A 22934-nucleotide genomic window follows, 5' to 3' on the forward strand; every position below is an offset into this window, starting at 1 on the left:
GTGTGTTATCACATTAGGGTGGCTCAAGCTGTTCTTCCCAGAGCTGTGAACCACAGTGGAGCCATTGTCCCGGACGGGAAGATCAAATCTAATTTAACCCCACAGCCCCCTCCCAACTTTACCATCAAATAGCGCCACACTAATTGGGTCTGAAATAAAACTCCATTCCCCCTCACTGGACCTCCTCTATAGTAACACTCAGGAAAAAGAAGGGCTGACTTCATACAGAATAGTCACAGACCAGCTAATGCAGTGCTTCCCAAACTTCTCAGCTCAACACTCAAAAGATACATTTGGTGTCTCCCGGGCCGTGACCCAAAAATGAAGTCCTATTTCAAAAATAGCAAAAATAGTCAGTCTACAAGTCCATAATGTGTCGCTTTGTGACGCGTTGTAGATTGACTATTTAAAAAATATATTTTGGATCTCTGAAATGATTTTTAAAATCTTTTGAAATAATTATATTGAAAGAATTGTGAGAAACAAAAAACAAAAAGAATATTTACTCACCACCCATACAAATGAGTCCATGACCCATTGTTCGGGAACCACTGATGGGAACCACTAATGTATTTATCTGTGTTTATCATGGCTAATCTCATGACAGGCTTCCAATAAAACAACAATAAATTGCTTCGTTTAGCCACATAATGAGAAATGTTTTGGATGAGAGTTTATGCTCTCTCTGTCTGTCTGTCTCTCTCTTTTTTTTCACCTGGTTCTTTATGCATTTATGTAAATTCACAGGGACAACCAGGAAGTGTCACACATGGAGTGATTAGTACAGGTTGTTTTTTATTTGTTTATAGAATAGGCTGGCACTGCACCGACGGAGATGTTGCCCATAATGCTGACATGCCCATTCTCATTGAACCATCAACCATCCTAAAATAACCTACATTATCTCATTCATGCCGACAGTTGGCTGCAGCGACTATGCCATTCATGCATCCTTTTCCCCCCAGAGTTAATTAATTTACAGTGGATGATCCAAATGAATGGAGGTGAATGGGTGCATGCAGAACAGTAACTCATTAGACGGGTTAAATAGACTGTGTCCGCTTTCAGCTTGGAGATCCCACAACCATTAAGCCGGGGTTTGTGTTTATCGTTTGTCGCACACACAGCGCTGTCAGCGCCGCAATCAGCTGTTTGTTTAAATATGATGCGGTTTAGAGAGATGTGTTACTTACAAACTGTAGACAGAAACTGGTGACACTGCTAGAGAAGTCTTCAACAATTTCAAGCTCTGTGTAAATGTGAACTGCTCATTTGCTTTCCAGTGCAGTCTCACCAGCAGCAGACATGCTTCTGTTTGTTCAAATGGGCCGAACTGGTTCTCCAAGCAGGTTAACCACTAAACCATATATACTTACTTGACCGGGGTCTCTTTTTTTTTCCTTTTACGCCAAATCTCTTTGCCGAAAACAACCAGTCTACAAGCTCACAACGTGTCATGTTGTGAGCCTGCTATTCTCTGAATGTGTGCCCCAGAATAGGGACACGAGGGTATACTTTGTCAAAACACATGAAGAAATAATATTTGATCAGTTTTTACATGCTAGTTTGACAACCACCCTATTTGTATTTAGCCTTGACTTCCATGATATTCAGCTCACACATTTACAGTCACACATGTACCACTCTAGTGTTATGACTTTTCTCCAGAAAATCTCTGCAGGCGCCCTGCTGAGCTGCCCTATTGACTTGTATTGAACCCATTGACTCGCCTCACTCGGGGGGGCTCAAAGGCATCCGCTGTGATAAAGACTTCAGAATATTTTCATGGTAATGTAGACGGGACTTCAAGGATACTAGCTGCCTTCATTGCATAGCACTGTAGACGGGACTTCACTATGCTAGCTTCCTTCATTGCATAGCATTTATTTTCATGCTAATGTTTAGTGTCTGCTGTGGTTTTAGTGTACCGCTGTAGTGGTTCTCAAAAGAAGGGTCCAGGAACCCTCAGATTTCCTTGAGGGGGTTCCAAATAGACCCTTACAGGTCTGTAACTCTGAGAGTGTATGGTGCCATTTGGTTCCATTTGTACACTCTCAGAGTTATGGGAGTCCTTGAAATTAAAATGTTAGAGGGCCACTAGAGCCATACAGTGGAGGCTGCCTGCCGGCATGGGAGGCCCGGCTCGGTCTTCCACGCTCCCTGGTTCCCGCCACCCACTGGAGGAAGTCAGGGCTGTAAACTTTGTTTTTATTTCACACCTCACTCACACAAGAACGAACACACACACACACACACACACACACACACACACACAACTCGATCTCACACCTCAATGCTTCCTGGCCTCTCGGCTCTAACTGTACTGTCTGCACTCGACTGTTTTTGAGTGTTTGACTTTGTACACTCGGTGTGTGTACAGTATGTATGTGTGTGTGTGTGTGTGTGTGTGTGTGTGTGTCTGGGTGTTTGTGTGTCTGCTGATTGTATAAGCACCCCATTATACGATCACACATGAAATCCCATACTGTTGTACCCGGACGTATAGGTCGGTCCTTGTGGTCTCGGCGCTTTGGAACACAGGCCGTCTTTGTCCGGCCCGTGTTGAATAAAGGGTTAACTGTGGAACAGCAGTCTCGCTACGAGGGCAGGTGTAGCGCAGGAGCCCGTACGGTGGTCCATCCGCAGGTTAAACCCCCCCCCCCCCCCCCACCCACCCACACATACACACACACCCATGCAGTCCCTCAGATGTGGGTGGCTGAGCAGAGGAATGGGGTGCAGGGGGAAGGGGGGGGACTGACGGAAACTCCCATTGAACAGGATGACACCAGAGGGAGCTGCGCCATGGATTTCTCTCATTTCACTGCGCGCACACACACACACACACACACACACACACACACACACACACACACACACTCCTCCGAACCCCCTCCACTTCTCTGAATGGGTTATCTGACACCCCCCAGCTGCACAGGCTCAGGCCAGGCTTTGCTGAACACCAAAGCTCTCCTGCTCCTCTGTTTCCATCGCCCTTCCCTCCCTCTCTATCTCTCTCTCTCTCCTATTTTTAAACAATTTTTTTCTTAATTAGTTCCAGGGCAAGTCCTTGCCACAGATCGATGTCGGGAATTAGCCGCTGCGTGCTTTTCCCGCCGGAATGTAGCATCCTCGTCTCTGCTCTGTGTCTTGTATGTCACATGCAGTGGTTCTCAAAGTGGGGTCCAGGGACCGTAAGTGGGGGATCCGAATGGACCCTTACAGCCCTGTAACTCGGAAAGTGTACAAATGGCACCAAATTGGTTCCATTTTACACTTAATGTACAGTTAATGGGGCTCCTTGAGATTTTAAAATTTTGACAACCACTGTGTCAGAGCAGAGCACCATGCAGCTGGATGCTTCGCCAAGCTCCATCAGCGCACAGTCAAATCCTCAGTGTGATATTAAAGGGGGTGTAAGTGATATTTATTTTTATTTTTCTTTGCTCTACATTCCGGCAATTATTGCTATAATGTTTGTTCAGTAACAGGGGACTGCCTGTGTCTTCGACTCTGTAGTACACAACATGTATTTTCAGGTCTGATAGCAATTGTATCCAGGGCACAGGACAAACAAATTAAATTGGAAGCGATTAAACCAAAACATTGGAACTGTGGAACACTATGAAATTAAAGCTAATGAAGTGTGTGGTTCTCTCTACTGGTATAAAATTGGTAAAATGTAATTTGTGTTTACTAAAGAGCTGGAAAGATGGAGAGACCCGTGTTACTGAACAAACACTCTAGAGGAATGAATGATAACTTGGATTTAGAATATAGTATATCACTTACACCCCCGATAAATAATGGATTTTACATTCATATTTATTTGTGTATACTGTGTCTCAGGGGGAAATAATGACAGATCTTCACATGGAGGAAGGAACATTTTAAAATCACGGAGTACAGTTAATCTACAAAGGTTTTTTCTTTTTTTTTTAGAAAACCACAAACTGCTTGACTAAGCGACCAACTGGGAGGTGATGGTGTGTAAAAAGTAAAAAAATAAACACTTTTTACATTCCAAACAAAAAAAGCCCTTAGAAGTTGAGAGTGATGCGAATGTTATGTGGTGCCCGCAAGTCGCAATGCCAAGGGTAACGCTTGTCCCCTAACACTCCTGCCCAGCCCAATTTCATTGTACCCGGAGTGCCAGTGAATGTCAACTACTCAGCACACCCACGTCCTGCCCAAACCCATTCATCTGCCAACTGGAAGCCATTGGTGCTGATATTGTCATCTTAACAGAGATAAGATTGTTTGATACACACACTGATATTCAACATGAACAATAGCCACTTAGAACAACACCCATACACACATGCACGCGCGCGCACACACACACACACACACACACACACACACACACACACACACACACACACACACACACACACACACACACACACACACACACACACAGAGACCAATACAAGACCGATAAATTGTGTGAAAGACTATCCCCTTGAGAAACTGCAGTTGTACTCGCTGAAAGCAATTTCTTTTTGTCTGTCTTTTCTTTTTCTTTCTTTTTTTAACAAAACTAAATTGAATGCAGCTAATGTTTCCTATTATGTCCCTCAATGTTTTGCCTATAAGGTAGTGTTGTAAGCGCTGGTCCGGGGCCAGCGGTTAAGGCTGCAGGCCTATCCCTGCGTGGGACGGACGGCCGGCCAGTCGGCCGGCTGGTCTGGCATCAGGACGAGGACCTGTCCGAGAGGACAGAGGGAGGCTCTCGGTAAAGAAAGGAATTTGTCACTCAAGCTTCCGCGCTCTTAAATCTCCTCTAATGCAGTACAATCAACGGCTCCTGTCTCCCTCCCTCGCTCACACCAGAGGCTCGGATTCTGCACCTCCCATCTGAACAAGGAAAAAATAAGTGCGTGCGTGTGTGAGAGTGATATGGGTATTATGAGTGATGTGTGTGTGTGCGCGCATGTCGGGTTCTGTATGCCCCCTCCCTCCTTTCTGCCCATAGTGGCACTAGTGTCTCGGCTGTTGGCCCTCAAAGCCTTTTGAAGTCTCTCGTGTTATCTTGGTGTCAGCTGTGGTGAGGGTGGTCAAGGCGGGACAAGTCTCTCTCACACACACACACACACACACACACAGTGAGTTGGCGTTGCAGATAGTTACTGCCTGGACAACTGGAGTTGTTAAATGAAGTCATACTGTCTTGTTTTCCCTCCGTTTGAGGTGTGTGTTGTCTAACGCACTTCCTCCACTCTCATATACAACAGTGAGAGGCCAGCCAACCTGTGTGTGTCTGCGTGCACATGCAGTCATACGTAGAATAATATATTAATGAGTTATCCCTGCTTATATTTAGTTCTGGCTGTTCTGTGGTTGGCTGCTATTCCAATGCTATTAATATCCTGTTTGTGACGTTGATAAACTGCATGACTGCACGATTTTACACTGAAAGTAATCTCTCTCTCTTACGAGACAATATTCCTGAAATGTGATTATTTATATCTCTCTGTTTATTCTGGTATCACATGGCTTCAAAAATAAGATGAGATGAGATAAACCTTTGTTGATCTCCGGAGGGAGGTAACTTAAACATCAGGGACCAAAACAAGAGTAAATATATCATTGCTATTGGGCAGAAACCTTGTACGTCCATGTTTCAATTTCTTTTCATTATTTTATAATTCCCCCCCCCCCCCCCCCCCCATAAATGAATTCCCTACTTAATTATACAAGAGTCTCGCACGAAAGTAGTGAAAATATCAGATATTTTAAGATGTTTTAAAGATAATAAAAAAAGGGTTTTTAACACATGCTGTCGGGTTGTCCACCCGACAGCAACAATAGAGGAATTCATATTTGTACAGACTATAGAACTTGTCTGTCAACAGACCTTCAACAGTGAGTATCTGGATGAAAATGTACAATCTATAAACAGTCCATGAGTGAATATCAAAATCCAGGAAGAGAGTGCCAAAGTCCATGCAGGACTTTGTAGTCAAAAGTCAATAACATAGTGCAGATCTTAACCACTTAAACCCTCTATACAACAAATTGACTGAGTTGGATCTTTACTTGATACGTTCTTTTTTCCCTCTGCACCAAAAATCTTTGCCGAAAATAGCAGATCTACAAGCTCACAGCGCGTCGCCCTAACAGAATAAGGATTGCTAGGGTTCAGGTGGTTAAAGTTCTTATATGGAGGTCACGCTTGGTTGTGGAGCCTGATGGCTACTGACACACAGGACTGGCCAAGGTGCTTTGTGGTGTGCTGAGGAGGGATGAAATGAATTATTTGTGTGAGTGTGTGTGCGCGCGTGCACGCATTGCCTGTGTGGTGTGTGCTTGCAGCAGAATATTTTTGCCTTCACACACACCCTGATGGTGGTTGGTTTATGAGTTATAGTCTTGTTTCCCAGAAGGCCTTCCAAACCAAGAGCAGAGCGCATGCACGTGTACACACACACACACACACACACACACAAAATCTGGAACATAAAGACAGCCATGCATCACTCAAATATCTCAACTCCACATTGATCCAGGCTCAGACAACAGATTGGGTGCAGATTTCTTTACCCCAGCAAGTCTGACTTTGTACACGTACTGTCAGCGCCTGGTTCCTTATGACTTTCTGGGTTAGCAGAGGAAGGACTTGCAGCCAAAATCACACATTCCTCAGTGCTGTATCACCAGGGTTTATCACGCCTCTTCTGCCCTTTTTTTTCTTCTTTTTTTTTGGTCACTTTTTCACACATCCTCTGAATAATATCTCCCATCTTTTCCGGTGGAAATACATTAGGACTGCCTGCATGTCTCTGTATGTCTGTCAGTCTTGTTTATCTGTGTCTGTTTATCTCTCTCCGTGTGTGTGTATGTCTTCAGACAATGCTTACTATCAGCCTTTCGGTGTATTGCAGAATTTAATGTCAACCAGATACCACCATCACGATGTGCCAAATTAGTTTATCAGTCAAATGCACAATAACAGTACAGTAGGTCAGTAATCATGACTTTCAATGAAATGCGTGTTTTATACATGCTGTGCTAAAGTAGAAATATATAAATAATGTTAGATGATTTAAAGTAAATTATTGAAAATAATATATATACACTAAGGAAAGTAAATAAAGTGAATTAGAATGCCTTTTCCACTGGAATACTAGTCGTAATCAGAATCAGCTTCATTGTCACATCTCAGGTCCGCCATAGGCAGTGGAGAGTCATTCCCACATTGCCCCCCTTAACGGTTAAGTACCATCATGTTACTGTTCCCATGGTAGATGAATGCAACAGGTACAGTACTTAATGATCACGCAAGGGTAGGCATTTGGGGACGATAAAATATGTATTTGGGACAAACAGACACCATACATATCCATCTGCAGGCTGGCAGACCAGCTAATTTAACTCTGCTTTCTCTCGCCCTGTTTTGCTACTGTATAACTTGTTTGGTAGTTTGACACTCAATCTCCATGCATGTAAAAGAATATACATTTTCAGCTAATCTTTTAGTTATTTCAACATTACTCTTAGGACGCATTTTGTTCCTTGAAGAGTTTCATGTATGTGTGCTACTGTTGCAGCATAGCAGTAATTCTACAGTTGATTAATGGCTGCTACTGTATATTAAACCTACTGTAGCTGGATACATATAAGAATGAACCCCCCCAGTTATTTCTGTTTACCCTCGTACTACCTGATGAAAGGTGCCCATCGGGTTAAAATGTAATTTTGATTTAAGCAAAGCTCCCTGGGAGAAAGATTGAATGTGTGGGTATTCTTTTCCCTTTGTTCCGTGTTGACACTAACTAAATTTAACCTTGCTTCGGTTTATGGAATAAGGTTCTGTTTTGGGAATGTGAGTACGCCCCCCCCCCCCCCCCCCCCAATACACATACACACACGCTGCATGTGAGTCATTATCTGATCCGTTGTGTTTCCACAGATGCGGCCAGTGTGGCGGTGTGCCCTCCAGTCGCCCTGGACACCGGTGTAGGCCTTCTGTGCCAACTGTTGTTGCTATGGAGGCAGGTGCCAGCGGGCACCCTAACCCTGTGTGAATGGCTGCTGGGAGAGGAAAGAGACAGCAAGACAAGCACAGATGAGCCTGCTTGCCTGGTGAGAGTATGTTTATAGAGACACTTTTGTTTCATTTTTTTATGTTCTTTTTTGGCACGTTTATTCAGAAGTGTGCTGGTGTTGTATACAGTAAATCCTTTACTTAATTAACACTCAGGATTTTGCAGTGTACACTCAGGGGTACAACCACAAATCGGTTTCACTGTAATGCACTGCAATGACATCGATCAGGGATTAAGGGACAGTGACATCAGGGCCTAAGGGACCATGACATCAGGGCTTAGGGGGCTGTATAAAACATGATAAATAGTAAACAATATATTCAACATTAAATATTCAGCAACTAAACAGAGTGCTTGGTGCGGTTAACCTATATAGCCTATAGTAAACTATAACATATTATGTGTAGTAGACAAAACTCTGTGCTACAGCATATTGACCCCTCTCCTTTTTTTCACCTTACTAGGATGAAGAGGAGTTCCTTTTCGAGAAGGGGGATTTGAACCTGTGGGCCGAACCAGTCCAGTGGGTCAAACTGTTGCACAGACACCTCGTCTCCCTGACTGTCAACCACACCAAGAGCCAGGGGTCCAAAGCACCAGACCAGACCCAGCTCCACAGACTGTCAGCCCAGGCAGAGGCCCAAGTCCTGGGCTCCCACCGGGCCCTGCAGGGCCTCTCGGCCCTGCCACAGTTCTCCTGCACCATGGAGTATGCTCGGCTCACACTCAGGCATCAGAGAGCCAATCTAGTGCTGGATGTGTTGGACAGGCTGAAGTAAATTAATTAACAGGCTCTTGAGGAACAGGAAGTATTGATCTAACCTTTTTTTCTTTTTTATCCAGGGAAACATGGCTGAGCATGGATGTTCTTCGACAGCAAAGCCCTGTCTCATAGTCGTATCATTCCACATATTCAAACGTGGGATCTGCTCTGTAAAAGGTCTTCTACTGTTGATTACAGAGCAATTACACCGGTGTCCAACCACATAACCCTCAGTTGTAAGGGTGCTGCTTCACAGCAGCCCACTATTCGGAGTGCTTAATAATTTTATAATAAAAGTGTTTGGATCAATGGACTCCACAAGGTCAGTCTCGGAACCAACGCAAAGGGCTAGTCTCTCATTGTCACTCGGTGCCTCCTAAGTCTCACAGACACAAGATTTCAAGGATTATTTTAACTTTGATTTGATTATCGCGTCTCTCAGTATCTTTTATTTTAATTGTAAGTTGCTTTTTATAGCTGTTAATCAGAATGTACTTGTAACTGCGTGTTCTCTGTATGTTGATTTTACTGCTTTTAAACAATGTACTTGTAACGCTGTGTTCTCTGCCCTCTGTTTTTGTTTTTTTACAAAGTAAATACATGACACTAAGATGCCTGTGGACAGCTTATTAATTTGACTGTGTGTGTGTGTGAGAAAGAGAGGCCAATATGTGGACGATGTATAAGATTGTCTATGTGCTAGCTTGCTTGGGTACATGTGGAGACAGAACTGTCAGCACAAAGCCATAACATTCATTCATCCCATCATAATATGAAGAATAACACTTGAGGCTCCATTCTATCTCCCGGAGTGTGTCACATGAAAAATGTCCACAGTATTTACATTCAGTGTGAGGAATCGTACACACACGCTATATTAACTTTTATATTTGGCTAACGGGGATCTGAGGTTTGGCCAGGACAACACAGTGCCTGAAGCCCGAAAGGCAAGAGTTTTCAACGGTGTAATTGCACAGAGCGAGAGGCTTTTATGGTCGAAGCGTGGGGTTGTGAAAAGTGAGCCCCGTTTGTAGTCGCCTCACAAGTTGTATTTCAGCGTATGTCTGTCCTCTACTGTATATTTATGCGAGGTGTTATTTTCCTGCAATATTTAATTTACTGCAGGAGTCTTCCCATTGGACAAGGTTTTACGCTTCCCTCTAGTTTCCCCGGTTACGTAATTAGGAGGGCAGCACAATGGCCTAGTGTCCTCTGTGTGTGTACACGTGTATGTGTGTGTTGAGTGTGAGTATACTGTACAAGTGAGCGGACATGAGTGTGTGTACTGAGTTTATGTATGTGTGTGTTTGTGTGTGTGCCCCTCTCAGACAGCTGTACCCTCTCCCTCTCTCTCTGCCTCTCTCTCTCTCTCTCTCTCTCTCTCTTCGTCTTGGTAGCAGTGTGTTCCTTGTTACAGTAAAAATGACGTAATGTTTTGGAACGCCCGAACATCCCCCAGTAAAAACACACAGCCGTGTGATGGGAGCGCGGTTTCTGCGGATGGGGACATGTTCAAGGGATTTCTCAGGAGACGAGCCCTCGCCGTGTCTGTCCTTCACATTAAACTATTTATCATCACAGCGCTGAAATAGGCTGAGGGCTGCCCCAAACACTAATTTTAGGGCTGGTGGTAGTAGATTCTAGGTCCTTATGTCACTTGTTTTTGACTTTAGCTATTTTGCAGCTATTTTACAACTGTATATGTTAACTGTTCAGTACTTTAAGACAGTGGTTCTTTTAATTTCAAGGACCACCTTAACTCTGAGAGTGTACAAATGGAACCAAATGGACCCGTAAAGGGTCCATCTGGTTCCATTTGTACACTCAGAGTTACAGACCTGTAAGGGTTCAGTTGGAACCCCTTCAAGTAACCCAGATAGTCCCTGGACCTCACTTTGAGAATCACTACTTTAAGAGAATACATGCAATAGGAAGTCATTTTTTTTTAAATAATAATCATATTTTCATGTTTTTTAATGATCATGCTCTCAGCATGATCATTCGTATATGGAAAAGCCTTGATGGTAAGCAGAGTCACAGTAAACCAGCAATTTATGGTGATATGTGTTGCGAGGCATTCTGACACACTGCTGACCAAAATATCTGCCTTGGGGAACCCTAATATGCAGTTATGTGCTTTGCTGCCAAATCTGCAGTCTTTCCGCCATGGTTTGAAACTTGACATTAAGTTTTAGAGCAGTTTGACATTTTCAATCTGAACAATCTAGCCCTCCTGGAAGGCGGGACATGGGCAAGCCTGTGGCAATCCCGTTGGAACTGATCTCATTTTTACCTTATTTTTTACTTTTTCCACATTATTAACCCATTAAGAATGGGACAGCATGTGTCATTTTAGATGTTAACCACGTTAACCCTTATTTTATACTTTGGCTATACAAAAATAGCAGATATACAAGATCATAGCGCGGCACCAAGTGCTGCGCTATGAGCTTGTAGATCTGCTATTTTCAAAAAAATTACATTTTTGCAAATCTTTAAATATATGTATTTTTTAAGCAAATATTTGTAACTCAAATCTTTGCTTCTGGGGGTCCCTGGAACTAAATATTTTGAGATGGGGGTCCGCGGCCAAATGCGTATCATTTTGGGGGTCCTTAGGATTTAGAAGACATTTGTAGAATCGGCCTCAGGTCTTAATGGGTTAAAGGGTTGACTGTGGAAATTGGCCGGAATGAACCTTTAAATCTTGTGCAGAGTCTGCTCAGCAGGTGGCGCTTCAGTCTGCCAGATAATTTCAGCATTCGCTCTCAGGGGGGCAGTGTTGCTCCGCTGTTCCAGTAGAAAGCACATTCCTTCAGTCTGCCTGTGTGTAACATTTTGCAGAGGGGGGAAAAACAAGTTTGAACTGAGGAGAGTGGCTGGAATTGATTTAAAGAAAGTAAACGCTTTGCGTTTGTGCTACGGTAGATTTAATTAACACGCGTATTCTTTACGCTGTATTATGCATAAATACCCTCTAATGTTGACTATGATTGCTCAGCCTTGTCCGACGTTGCGTTTTAATGTAAAGATTTAATAACTAGGTCATATGAACACTGTCTGCTATATTTCCATGCGTAGTAGACTGGAATAGGTTACTGTTTCACTGTGGAAGTCGATTATGCAACCACTGGAGTCTAAAAATTGTACTGCACTCTGCCTGTACTCTCCTCTCTTCATACTTGTGGTCTCACCCTGTCCACAGAGAGGAGAGGGGGGGGGGGTTACTTCCATTATAAATATATTTTCCAAAACGTGAACATTAAATTGTACTACATTCCTTCGCAGCAAGAGTCACCCAACCGCACACACCCAAAAGCAAAACCAACTTCCACAAGTTCGTTGTGTGATAAAAAGTTTTTTTTTCTTTTTTAAGTTTTTTTTTTCTAAGGGAGGGAAGGTAGGGAGGGAGGGGGTGAGGGGGGCTGTATTCAAGGCGGGGTGTAAAGAATAGGCGGCCAACCAACCACTGAATGGAAGATTTTGGAGGAGGAGAAAAGTTAGGTTTACAACTCTAGTCCCTGACGCCCCTCCCTTCGGGAACCTAAGCGCACGGAGCGTTTATATACATGTGCACGACGCACAGCGCCGTCAGTGAGGCACTCTGGCTCAGCGCTGCTTCTACAGGGGAAAAACATCCTAAACACAAGAACACAAAGCTATTTTCAACCCCCTTTTCCTCCTATTCTCGCCGCCGGCCGCCGCCACTGGACTGTCTTGCAACGCAAAAACTTTTTAAAGAACTTTCTAAAACTTTCCCGAAAACCAACCAGTCGTGGCACAACAATCTACTCCAGTCGCTCCGTGCGTCCTAGTAGGATCCTGGCTGGTTCTCCATGAGAGAAATAGAGCGACGTCAAACTTCGGCAAACGAGATGTCTACGACCATCCTGTCCGCGTTCTACGACATCGACATGCTTTACAAGGTAAACTTCTGTCATTCATGGACCGAAAAAACAGTTGACAGCCTGCGTTGTGGAGAAACGCAATTGAACGCGGCTGGAATCAAAATGCAGGGACTCAATCAAGGAATCCAACGGCTGGATTGCTTGATTGAGTCACTGAATTTTGAATGCAGCACGACCCTTGTTTGTTAGTTAGTCACCACCACCAGCCTGTTGCTTTGCAACGCCGTGAAAAGTTTAGTTACTGCTGGCATAACTTATTGATTTCTTAAATCGCATTGCTAATGTATATTTTTTCCCTCCTCCCCACAGCAGCAAGATAAAAGCCTGAACATGAACGCGATCCACATCAACAGCATGCTGGACAAGAAAGCGGTCGGTGCTCCGGTGAACACCACCACCGGCTCCAGCGGCTCTTCTTTCACGCCTGGATTTTTCCGCAGAAACTCTACCAGCAACACGGACTCCATGAACATTAACGGCAACAAATACTCCATGAGCTCCTACAGCAACCTGAAGGAGAACATGGGCTCCTACAGCAACCTGAAGGAGAACATGAGCTCCTACAGCAACCTGAAGGAGAACAACATCAGCGCCACTGCCCTCATGAACAAGGAGAACAAGTTCCGTGACCGTGCGTTCAGTGAGAACGGAGACCGCGGGCAGCAGCAGCTCCAGGCCCTGCAGCAGCAGCAGCAGCAACAGCAGAAACCCGCCTCTCAGATCAACTCCACCCGCTACAAGACCGAGCTGTGCCGGCCCTTCGAGGAGAACGGTGCGTGCAAGTACGGGGAGAAGTGCCAGTTCGCGCACGGCTACCACGAGCTGCGGAGCTTGTCTCGCCACCCCAAGTACAAAACGGAGCCCTGTCGCACCTTCCACACAATCGGTTTCTGCCCCTACGGTCCCCGCTGTCACTTCATCCACAACGCCGACGAGCGCAGACCCGCCCCGAGTAACGCCAACATGCAGGGGGAGCCTAAATCGGCTCGGGACCTCTGTGGCTACGGCCAGAGGGACGCCATGCAGCAGCAGTCCGGCTACAACCAGAGGGACAGACCGAAGCTGCACCACAGTCTGAGTTTCTCTGGCTTTTCCAGCCACCACGGACTCGAGTCGCCCCTGCTGGAGAGCCCCACGTCCCGCACTCCGCCGCCGCCCTCCACCTCCTCCTCCTGCTCCCCCAACTTCTACGAGGACGTGCTGTCGCCCAACACCATGTCCTGTGTCAACAGTGCCTTCCCTTTCCCCGGGCAGGACCTAAAAGCCTTACTGGCCCCGCTGGCCGTGCACAACAACCCTAACGGCTACGCCAACCACTCCAACGGTGCCTACTATGGGAACATTCAGAGCAACATGTGCCCCCCGTCGCCCACGTTCAACATGAGCCACTTGCAGCAGCTGCAGGCCCTGCGGCGCCTGAACGAGTCGCCGGTGTTCGAGCCTCCTCCCAGCCCGCCAGACTCTCTCTCTGACCGGGAGAGCTATGCGAGCGGGTCCCTCAGCTCCTCTGGGAGTCTCAGCGGCTCCGAGTCTCCAAGTTTGGATGCTGGAAGACGTTTGCCAATCTTCAGCAGGCTGTCGATTTCAGATGACTAAATCATCCTCTTTTTTTTTCTTTATTTCTTTATTTTTGTTTTTCAGCGGATGAAAAGTACCCTTGACCTGGCATTAGTTTTCTTTTCCTCTATGTAATATGATAGCTGTATAAAAGTAGATAGCAACAGAAGGCATTCCATCAGTGCCTTGCCTAAGGGCTGCACTTCTTGGCAGTCCATTTGCTCTATCAGGCAAGTCACGCTTTCCTGGGATAGATGTGTAACATGACTTGACAAGAAGAGACTTTAAGCGGTTTCAGATTTCCTCCATCCTGCCAAGAATATGCCTTGACACAAAGTAACATTTTTTTTCTTTCTTCAAATATATTTTTTTCCTGAAAGCTTCAAGTTCCATTCCAGAACTGTATTATTCTGTCTCACAGCGCCACCCAGTGGTTCTTTTGGTTAGTCTAAGTTTGTTGCTTGGTTAAAAGCACTCTTGAGTTTGGTTGTTTGGGGAAATCACTGCTCATGGTTGAATATATATTTTTTTAGCTGTTTTTTGAGTGATTACATAGCGGTGCGTAACTGGCTATGGACTATTTAACTTATTTATTATCTTGTGAAAAAGTATAGGCTACATTGGTAATTTGTGTCCATACTGTATTTATCAAGTATGATGAAGCAATAGATCTATATTCTTTTATGTTTAAATTATGATCGCCATTATTAATCTGCATAAAAGTGGAGTGTATGTTCTTTTCACAGTAATATATATATTGTTTTTTTTCTCCTTTTTGTAACTTCACTTGGTTATTTTTATTGTAAATGAGTAAAAAAAAAAGATCTTAATTTAAGAGAACGTATGTGATATTTATTTCATTAATTTTGTTTCCTTGTTTACGTTTATTAAAGTTTGCGTGGTTGCTGTTTTTTGCTCCTGAGGTTGCGTGTCAGTTGCTCTGTGGAAGGCGTTTTTGAGAAATCCCTATTTAGATGTTTCAGTAGAATGTATAAACGATGTGGTTGTACAGACCGTCCAAACCTTACTTTTTTTATGACTATCTAGATCAGACTTCAGTGACAAAGAACCCAAGTCAATAAATTAACCAAAAAGTATTTTTTTTGTTTTATTTTGTTTATCTGTTTTGCACGAGGTCACACTGTGATTCCAGCCACGTGCTAAAGAATGTAGCAATCCCTTGTGCCCCAGTATTATTGTTGTAGTGCCTATGGGGTTCACACCATCTTGACATGCCTTATGATTAACCAAATAAAGTATTTTTTTCCTACATGTTATCTTTTTACAGTTGAACTGAATGTAGTGTTGGATTCCGAATTACGTTTGATGTTTTTTTTCTTTAAGGTTGTTACCACTCATCATGAGACACTCTTGGCGCAACAACCGTAACCTTTTCTAAGTCCCCATTCCTCCACACTTATTTTGATTTTGATTTCCCTCTCTTTTTCTTTTTGAGATTGAATTGAGTCTGAGTCTTGAGAAATTTGCTGGATGGGGAAAGTGGTTGGACATGTTTGGTTTGTACATAGTAAGGTACAGGGGATGCGCACTATGTACTTTTTGACTACTTTATCAGAAGTAAAGCTTTTTGAATGTAACAAACGGACAAAAAGACAACATAAGTTGTAATATAATTATTTTTGGGGAGTCAGTTCACTACAAATTGAGTGTGAGACTGTTAACTTTGTACTGTACATTTTTGTAGTTCTCCCAATAAAAAATCATTTTGGAAAACAGCATGGTACTGGTCTAATTTCATGTTTCTCAAGTTCATATCAAGACACCTGGTTTCCTATGAGTTTGATGTTATATTAGGTCCATTAGAACACTTCCTATTTTTACTGTTTCAGATGTCTTTACTTACAGAAACACCATTATTTTCTCCCTCACATGAGAAAAAGTCTAGAGCTGTGTTTATCCACAGTATATCCCTCCCTGTCCTTGACATGGTCCTCGTAGATAGCAGTTGAGCACAGTAGGGTCGCCAGACCCAACCCTTAGCCTATGACACTACTTGGCTCAGGGCTGTATGTGGCATGCCTAGGCCCTTGTCCTACACATTAAGTCACAGTAGTGACCAGTAGCATTTTCACTTAGTTCCAGTGAAGATCTTCAGTCATGAATCTCGCCCTCTGTCCCACATCCTTGTATGGATAAACAGTATGAATGAAGGATTATTAAAATGTCTTCCGCTTTTCAAATAGGGGGGGGGGGGGAAACGCCACTCCTGCAATATAATCTGTACACTCACAAAGAGACTTGTGTATCTTGTTGCGTAATCTCCCATTTTAGCATCTAGTCAATGGTCCAAAACAATGTATGATAGCTCTGCAATGTCTAGAAACTTGAGGTAAGAATTATTACAATAAATTTGGAAACAAAATGTGTGTGAACCCTGAGCTGGCCCTTTCTCAACAGTGGGAAAGTGAAAGTAAGTTTGAGCTGGTTGGTGTCAGACATTGAAGTTGTATTTGTCTAGTTGCCCTCAGTTAATATTTAATCTATTAATATATCATGCATTATTGTCATCTCCCCTGACCTAGTGAACATTGCCCCCCCCCCTCTTAAAAGACCTCCCATTCAAGAAAAGCAGCCACTTGAAGCCTTTACGAGAGTGAAGGATTAGGGCCAAGCCCATGCCTCTGTGCTGATGAACATTAAGCCATGTGTTAGGACGGCTTACAGTCAGTCCACCTGTTGATCAGTGTGAGAACTGAATGACTCACTCCTCCAGCACATCTGAATGAGCTTGTATGTTCTATCTCGTATGATTGCATAACATGATTCACCAACCATCCATGACTCACTTTGTCATTGAAGCTGACTGTTTTGAGTTGTGATCTAGTGGTTGTTTGTTTTGTATAGAATTAAGCAAATTAACTTCAACCACCATTTAAGTAGTGTTATTACCAGATCAACAGTCACGTTGACAGGTTACACAACCATCGTTTGGTTGCTGTTACATTCTAAAAACACAATTGGCTGCTATAGTCACCATGGTGAGTTTAGGAATGAACAGACACTGTAGTTAGTAGACAAGTGCTGCCTCGCTGATGTGATAGAGGTTTTCTATTGGTTTATTTATCAAATTAAATTGTTGGCCAATTAAGAGACTCTTCCTTCAGCTGAAACAAGCAGGGTAATGTGGGCACACCTCGTTTATTTTTTCTCTCCTTTTTTTTCTACTCATCAACGAGCCGTTTTCCACTACCATAAAGTTATCTGTAGGCTACTTAAGCCCTGGGCTACATACTTTGTTGTACAACAAAATAGTGAAAATTGCCGATCTACAAGCTTGATGTGATGAGCTTTTAGATCTGCTATATTCACCTTTTTTATTATTTGCCAAAAAATAGGGATGCCAGGATTAATGTGGTTAAGAAAATTAAGTCCCTAGTTACCATGCAGTGCTGAGAGTTCACGGCAAGATAAGGAGCGCCGATAAAGCGCCCCCGGCAAATATTTACTGTGTCCTCAAGATTTCATAAAGAAGTGTTTATCAGAGCGGAGCCAAAGAGCTACACAATGTGAGAGGGCCGGGCCAGATACTGATCCATGTACTGTACCACTACCTGCACCTGTTTGTGAGAATGACTGCGTCCCAGTTTGAACATTTCAGTATACTTAAGTCCATAGCTATCAAGGGATGCCATATCGTGTGATTCTATTCTATACAAGGACATGCATGTGGTGGTGGTGGTGGCGTGTGTGTGTGTGTGTGTGTGTGTCTGTGTGTGTGTGTGTGTGTGTGTGTGCGTGTGCGTGTGTGTGTGTGTGTGTGTGTGTGTGTGTGCGTGTGTGTGTGTGTAGCCTATGGGGGGGGGGGGGGTCTCACATAGTTAATGGGTCTCCTACAATGAGCTCCTACAATGAAAGGAAATACTCAGAGTTGTGATTAGGACAGGAAGAGAGCCAGTTCCTGGCCACCACCCTTTTCCATCTCTTCTCTGTCCTGCTGTTTTTCCTCCTCATTGAGTTCCCTTCTCAATGAGGAAGGAGGGGGGGGGGTGCTTCTAGAAGTAACTATTTGTGTTCCACCATACCGCACAGGGAAGCTCGGCTTGTCCTGGTATTGTTTTGGTATGCTCGGTACAGGCTGGGGTCAAGTCCTATTTGCAAATATATTTTTAAAATGATTGTTTATGACTTGCTTTTGCCTGCGTAGGTGCCAGATGGGTGGGCTTTGCCACACAGGGCAGCGCAAGTGCCGGGAAGTTTAGACAATTACCGGAAAATTATTTGAAAGTCAATTTAATACACATTTCTGTGATTGACAACTTAACCTGCTATTATCTGAACTTCCTGTGAAAAAAGCCCACCCTTCTGGTGCATTCCAAGAAGGGAAAAAAACAAACGCCAAGAATGACTTACCACCAGGACCGGTGTAGTAGCAGTAGTAGTAGTAGTAGTAGCAGTCAATAGACCAAAATGAGAAGGATATTGTTTACACTTCCGATGTTAGATTATACAATCTGGACACTATTCCTACTGTCTGCATGCTTTCAGTCATATGGCTGCAGCCAGCCAGGTCTTAGGTCTTACATTCACATTTCTAGATAGAAAAAGCAAAAGACAGTAGGAAAGCAGCAATGTACACAGCAATGGAGACAGAACAAGGAAGTTGGGATTGGATACTACTAGACCATACCCGCTCGACGCATCCGTACCCGCTCGACGCATCCGTGGGGGGATATGCGCACATGATCTGGCAACCCGGGAGGCAGTTCGTCCCATAGCTGGGCAGCCCCGTAACCATGGCGACAGTGTTTGACACAAAAACGCTAATAAGAAGCTGAGATTTGGTGAACTTGAAAAACGGGCTTCACAGTTAAGTTCAGATGGTAATGGTCAATGGCTGTGTGCAAAATCAGAGCAATTGCTCCAGCCACTGAGGAGAACCGGGTATCTTCACCACTACGCGCCTTACTAGAATTATAGTATGATGACTAGACCATACCCGGTCGGCGCAGCGCATCCGTGGGGGGATATGCGCACATGATCTGGCAACCCGGGAGGCAGTTCGTCCCATAGCTGGGCAGCCCCGTAACCATGGCGACAGTGTTTGACACAAAAACGCTAATAAGAAGCTGAGATTTGATGAAATTGAAAAACGGGCTTCACAGTTAAGTTCAGATGGTAATGGTCAATGGCTGTGAGCAAAATCAGAGCAATTGGTCCAGCCAGTGAGGAGAACCGGGTGTCTTCACCACTACAGAGGTTACTAGAATTATAGTAGGATGGTAGGATAGGCATGGTTACAGAAAAAACGTCTTATCTACCATGTGTAGACAAATCTTGGCCTTTTCTTCATACTAGAGGTTCAGGCCGCCACGCGGCCCTCACACCTACGTCGCACTGCTGATCTGTCCGATATGTTTGAGTGTCGGGGCTTTGTCAGAGTACCCGTTGTACCCGTCTGTTTGTGTCCCTTTTGTGCTCACATATGGAGATCTCTGTATCTGTCTGTCTACCTGTGTCCCAATTATGCCCATATATTGAGATCCCTGATCTCATTAGTATTATGCCCATACCCTGTATATTGGCATGTCCATATATGGTCATATATGGTCAATATATGGTTGGATCAGCGGTTCCGGACAACTGGATATCCATATATGCCCATATATCGGTCACATCAGCGGTTCTGGACAACCGCATATCCGAACAACTCTGCGGCGGGCACCGCACTCCCTCGAGTCCTTGCCGATGCGCGAGCCAAGTTTGAAGTCAGTCGGTCCCATATATGCACAAGATATGTACACATCTGTGTCTCTGGACAACCAGATCTCCATATATGCCTATATGGGCATATTGGGTTTGTTTATGGTTATGTGTGAGTCATAGTGACATGCCTATATGGGCGTAGCCGGTTTGTTTATGGTTATGTCTAAGTCATAGTGACGTGGCCGTGGTCCTGCCTATATATGGGCATATGGGTTTTATTATGGTTATGTCTGAGAGTGACGTGACCGACTTACGCCAATTTTAATATAGGATAGTACAGAGTAAAATTGTAAGTGTTAATTTATCCATGTCTCTGAGAGTGTACAAATGTAACCAAAAGGTTCCCATAAACACTGTAGATTTTACTGTGTAATAAACTAGCTGGGAAAAGTGGAAATTGAGAGTTTGACACATCAGCCAATATCCTTCCCCACCGGCAACCAACACACACACACACACGCGCACACACGCGCACACACACGCACACACCAACACGCACGCCCGCAAGCACACACACACACACACACACACACACACACACACACACACACACACACACACACACACACACACACACACACACACACACACACACACTCTCACAAGCTGACTTGCCCTAGGCCACACAAGGTATAGGTATATGGCCAATATAAGCGGAGGTGCCGAGATGATGAATACGTTAATGTTGTTTTCCCAGTCCACTGGTCGTCCAGCGGGCCGTCCAGGGGAACGGGAGGAGGCTGGGTGGTTGTTGAGGTGGGTCACGTTTGACCGGCGCTGCTGGGTCCACCATGTTCCTCTCTCCCTTCAACGCTGGCCTGATTGTAAATATTTACACAGCATCTTGTGAGAGGCCTGAGTGTTTACCGCCAATGGCTGCCGCTCCTCCCTAACACTGACGACACACACACACCAGAGTAAACTAAGCGCGCTGTGTGTGTCTGTGTGTGTGTGTGTGTGTGTGTGTGTGTGTGTGTGTGTGTGTGTGTGTGTGTGTGTGTGTGTGTGTGTGTACGTGCACGTGTGTGTGTGTGTGTGCGTGTGCGCTTGTGTGTATGCGTTTGTGTGGCAGATGATATGCTTACAGTCCTTGGTTTCTAGTGTCCGACTAGTGCTTGTGTGTGTGTGTGTGTGTGTGTGTGTGTGTGTGTGTGTGTGTGTGTGTGTGTGTGTGTGTGTGTGTGTGTGTGTGTGTGTGTGTGTGTGTGTGTGTGTGTGTGTGTGTGTGTGTGTGTGTGTATGCGAGCATGTGCGAGTGAGTGCATGCGCGCAAGTGACAATCTCTGTCTGTATGTGTGCGCGTTTGTGTCGGATGAGATACTTCCCTTGGTCTCTCCACAGTTTACTAACATTGGCCCCTTGGCTCGCGCTCAGGCCCCAACTTGGAGCGCCGGTTGGTCTGCGAATCAACTGCCACAGCAGGCGGCGAGGAGAGAGCCCAGCGCGTGGCCGTGCCACGGTCCCTCGCCTCCGCCAGTAACAATGATGCCCGAAAAGAGAGAGAGAGAGAGAGAGAGAGAGAGAGAGACAGAGAGACAGAGAGACAGAGAGGGAGAGAGAGAGGGGATAGGGAGAGAGAAAGATGGTACTAGTGGTTGTTTACCTCGCCCCACCCTTCATATACGCACTGTGGTGCTGCTGACATCACGTCTTTGCGGGTGGAACATTCTCATAAAACGTGTTTTCTTTACTCTTTTTCAGAATGTAAATAATACAGAGGGTTGAAATACCATTAAGGCCATTTTTAGAATGGAGTTGCTGTATAAGGACCTGTCCTGAGTCCTGTCTGTTTTCCAGGGCATGCAGTGTGTAGGGAGGGAGGAAGGGGCTGCTTTTGCTGGACGTAGTTATTGAGGCAAAGAGATATGTTGACATGATTATAATTCTCTCTCTCCTGTTGCCTTCCTAGCTTTGTTCCAAATGTTCCCTACCGCCTTTGAATTATGTATTCAGCTCTGAGACTTGGTTGGTCCATTTGGTTCCATTTGTAAACTCTCAGAGTTACAAATGGATCAATTAGACTTGGACAGGGACAGTGATTAAGTGGCCCATTCCCCTTTTCTCTGAAACAGTTGTGTCTTTTAAGCAAAACACCGTCCTTCATCCCAACAGGTCCGGTGCAGCGGTTCAATAAGAACCAGATTAACGTGGTCGGTTGGTTGGTCCCTGACGGATAAAGACACTGCATAACACACTACGCAGGGCCTCATTTTCCCTTAGAAATGGAACCAGGTCCATACATGTAGCTGAATTGGCTGAATTGTCAACAATCAGCCTTCTACACCAACCAGCAACACTTCCAGATTACCCAGCAGCCTCTTGTAACTTAGCTTTCTTGTTCTCAGAGCATACCAAGAGGATCAAATGAGAGGATCCTGAAAATAACCCCCTAGCGCCCTATCTCTAGGCCATATGTGTCACCCCCCCATAACACTGAAGCATTTACAGACTGACATGAGAGCTGTGTACTGTAAAACAAAGGGCCCTTTAGAGTGTTAAAATGGACCCACTCTGAGAGTGACTCCTAAGGGTGCATTTGGGTGCCTTTTTACACTCTCAGAGCATACATTAACGCTGAGGATTTTACTGTGTGAAGCTCACGCGATGGGAGAAGAGAGGTTGTGGGGTGAAAGTGTTGCGCTGTGGGCATTTGGACGTGGAGTTGTAAAATTTGACATGCCCCGTCTAGTTTACTGGAGCTTTACTTAGGACTGGGTGTGTTCTCACATGCGATTGACAGCCGAGTCCGAAGGGCGATAAGGAAGCATCTGTGAGGCGCGAGAGGGGCGTGTCCTCTTCGTGAAAAGACTGGCACGCTTGTGAATGTTCTCGGGAGCTTTGTTGATATGCATGTGCATTTTCGCCCTACTTACAGAGTTTTTTGACCAATGGCATTAAACACAGAAGAGCCACACATGAGATTTCAGTAAT

At 44.7% G+C, this 22934-nt stretch overlaps 2 protein-coding genes across 7 annotated transcripts in view; both read left to right on the forward strand.

Annotated features, from left to right (window-relative positions):
• Positions 1–9418, forward strand: part of thada (THADA armadillo repeat containing) — a 111101-nt gene extending 101683 nt beyond the window's left edge. The window contains exons 37-38 of one of the 5 annotated variants that reach the window (XR_014602025.1): positions 4600–4879; positions 7916–8055. Coding sequence is in view for 4 of the 5 variants with exons in the window: in XM_084075351.1 (XP_083931477.1) it covers positions 7916–8094; positions 8516–8830 (494 nt within the window). In the remaining variant the exon portion in view is untranslated. Of the gene's footprint in view, positions 1–3942; positions 3987–4599; positions 4880–7915; positions 8095–8515 lie in introns of those variants that run through there. The other 4 variants (XM_084075351.1, XM_084075353.1, XM_084075352.1 and 1 more) reach the window with 4 other exon arrangements.
• Positions 9419–12390: 2972 nt separating this feature from the next.
• On the forward strand, positions 12391–16016 carry zfp36l2 (zinc finger protein 36, C3H type-like 2). Of its 2 annotated transcripts, none has more exons than XM_084076228.1 (2): positions 12391–12740; positions 13035–16016. In XM_084076228.1, the coding sequence occupies exons 1-2, from the start codon at positions 12651–12653 to the stop codon at positions 14316–14318; spliced, it is 1374 nt and encodes a 457-aa protein (XP_083932354.1). In that variant the 5' UTR covers positions 12391–12650; the 3' UTR covers positions 14319–16016. The 2 variants fall into 2 exon arrangements, with proteins under 2 accessions (XP_083932354.1, XP_083932353.1); XM_084076227.1 differs by having other exon boundaries at positions 12392–12740; positions 13032–16016.
• The last annotated feature ends 6918 nt before the right edge of the window (positions 16017–22934 follow it).

Source organism: Gymnoscopelus microlampas (assembly GCF_963454915.1).
Source record: "Gymnoscopelus microlampas genome assembly, chromosome: 13".
In the NCBI taxonomy this organism is placed as follows: domain Eukaryota; kingdom Metazoa; phylum Chordata; class Actinopteri; order Myctophiformes; family Myctophidae; genus Gymnoscopelus; species Gymnoscopelus microlampas.

Coding starts and splice junctions, on each gene's coding strand:
- zfp36l2 (XM_084076227.1), top strand. CDS start 12,651: ATGAGAGAAATAGAGCGACGTCAAACTTCGGCAAACGAGATGTCTACG. Junction 12,741..13,031: donor ACATCGACATGCTTTACAAG/GTAAACTTCTGT, acceptor TCCTCCCCACAG/CAGCAAGATAAAAGCCTGAA.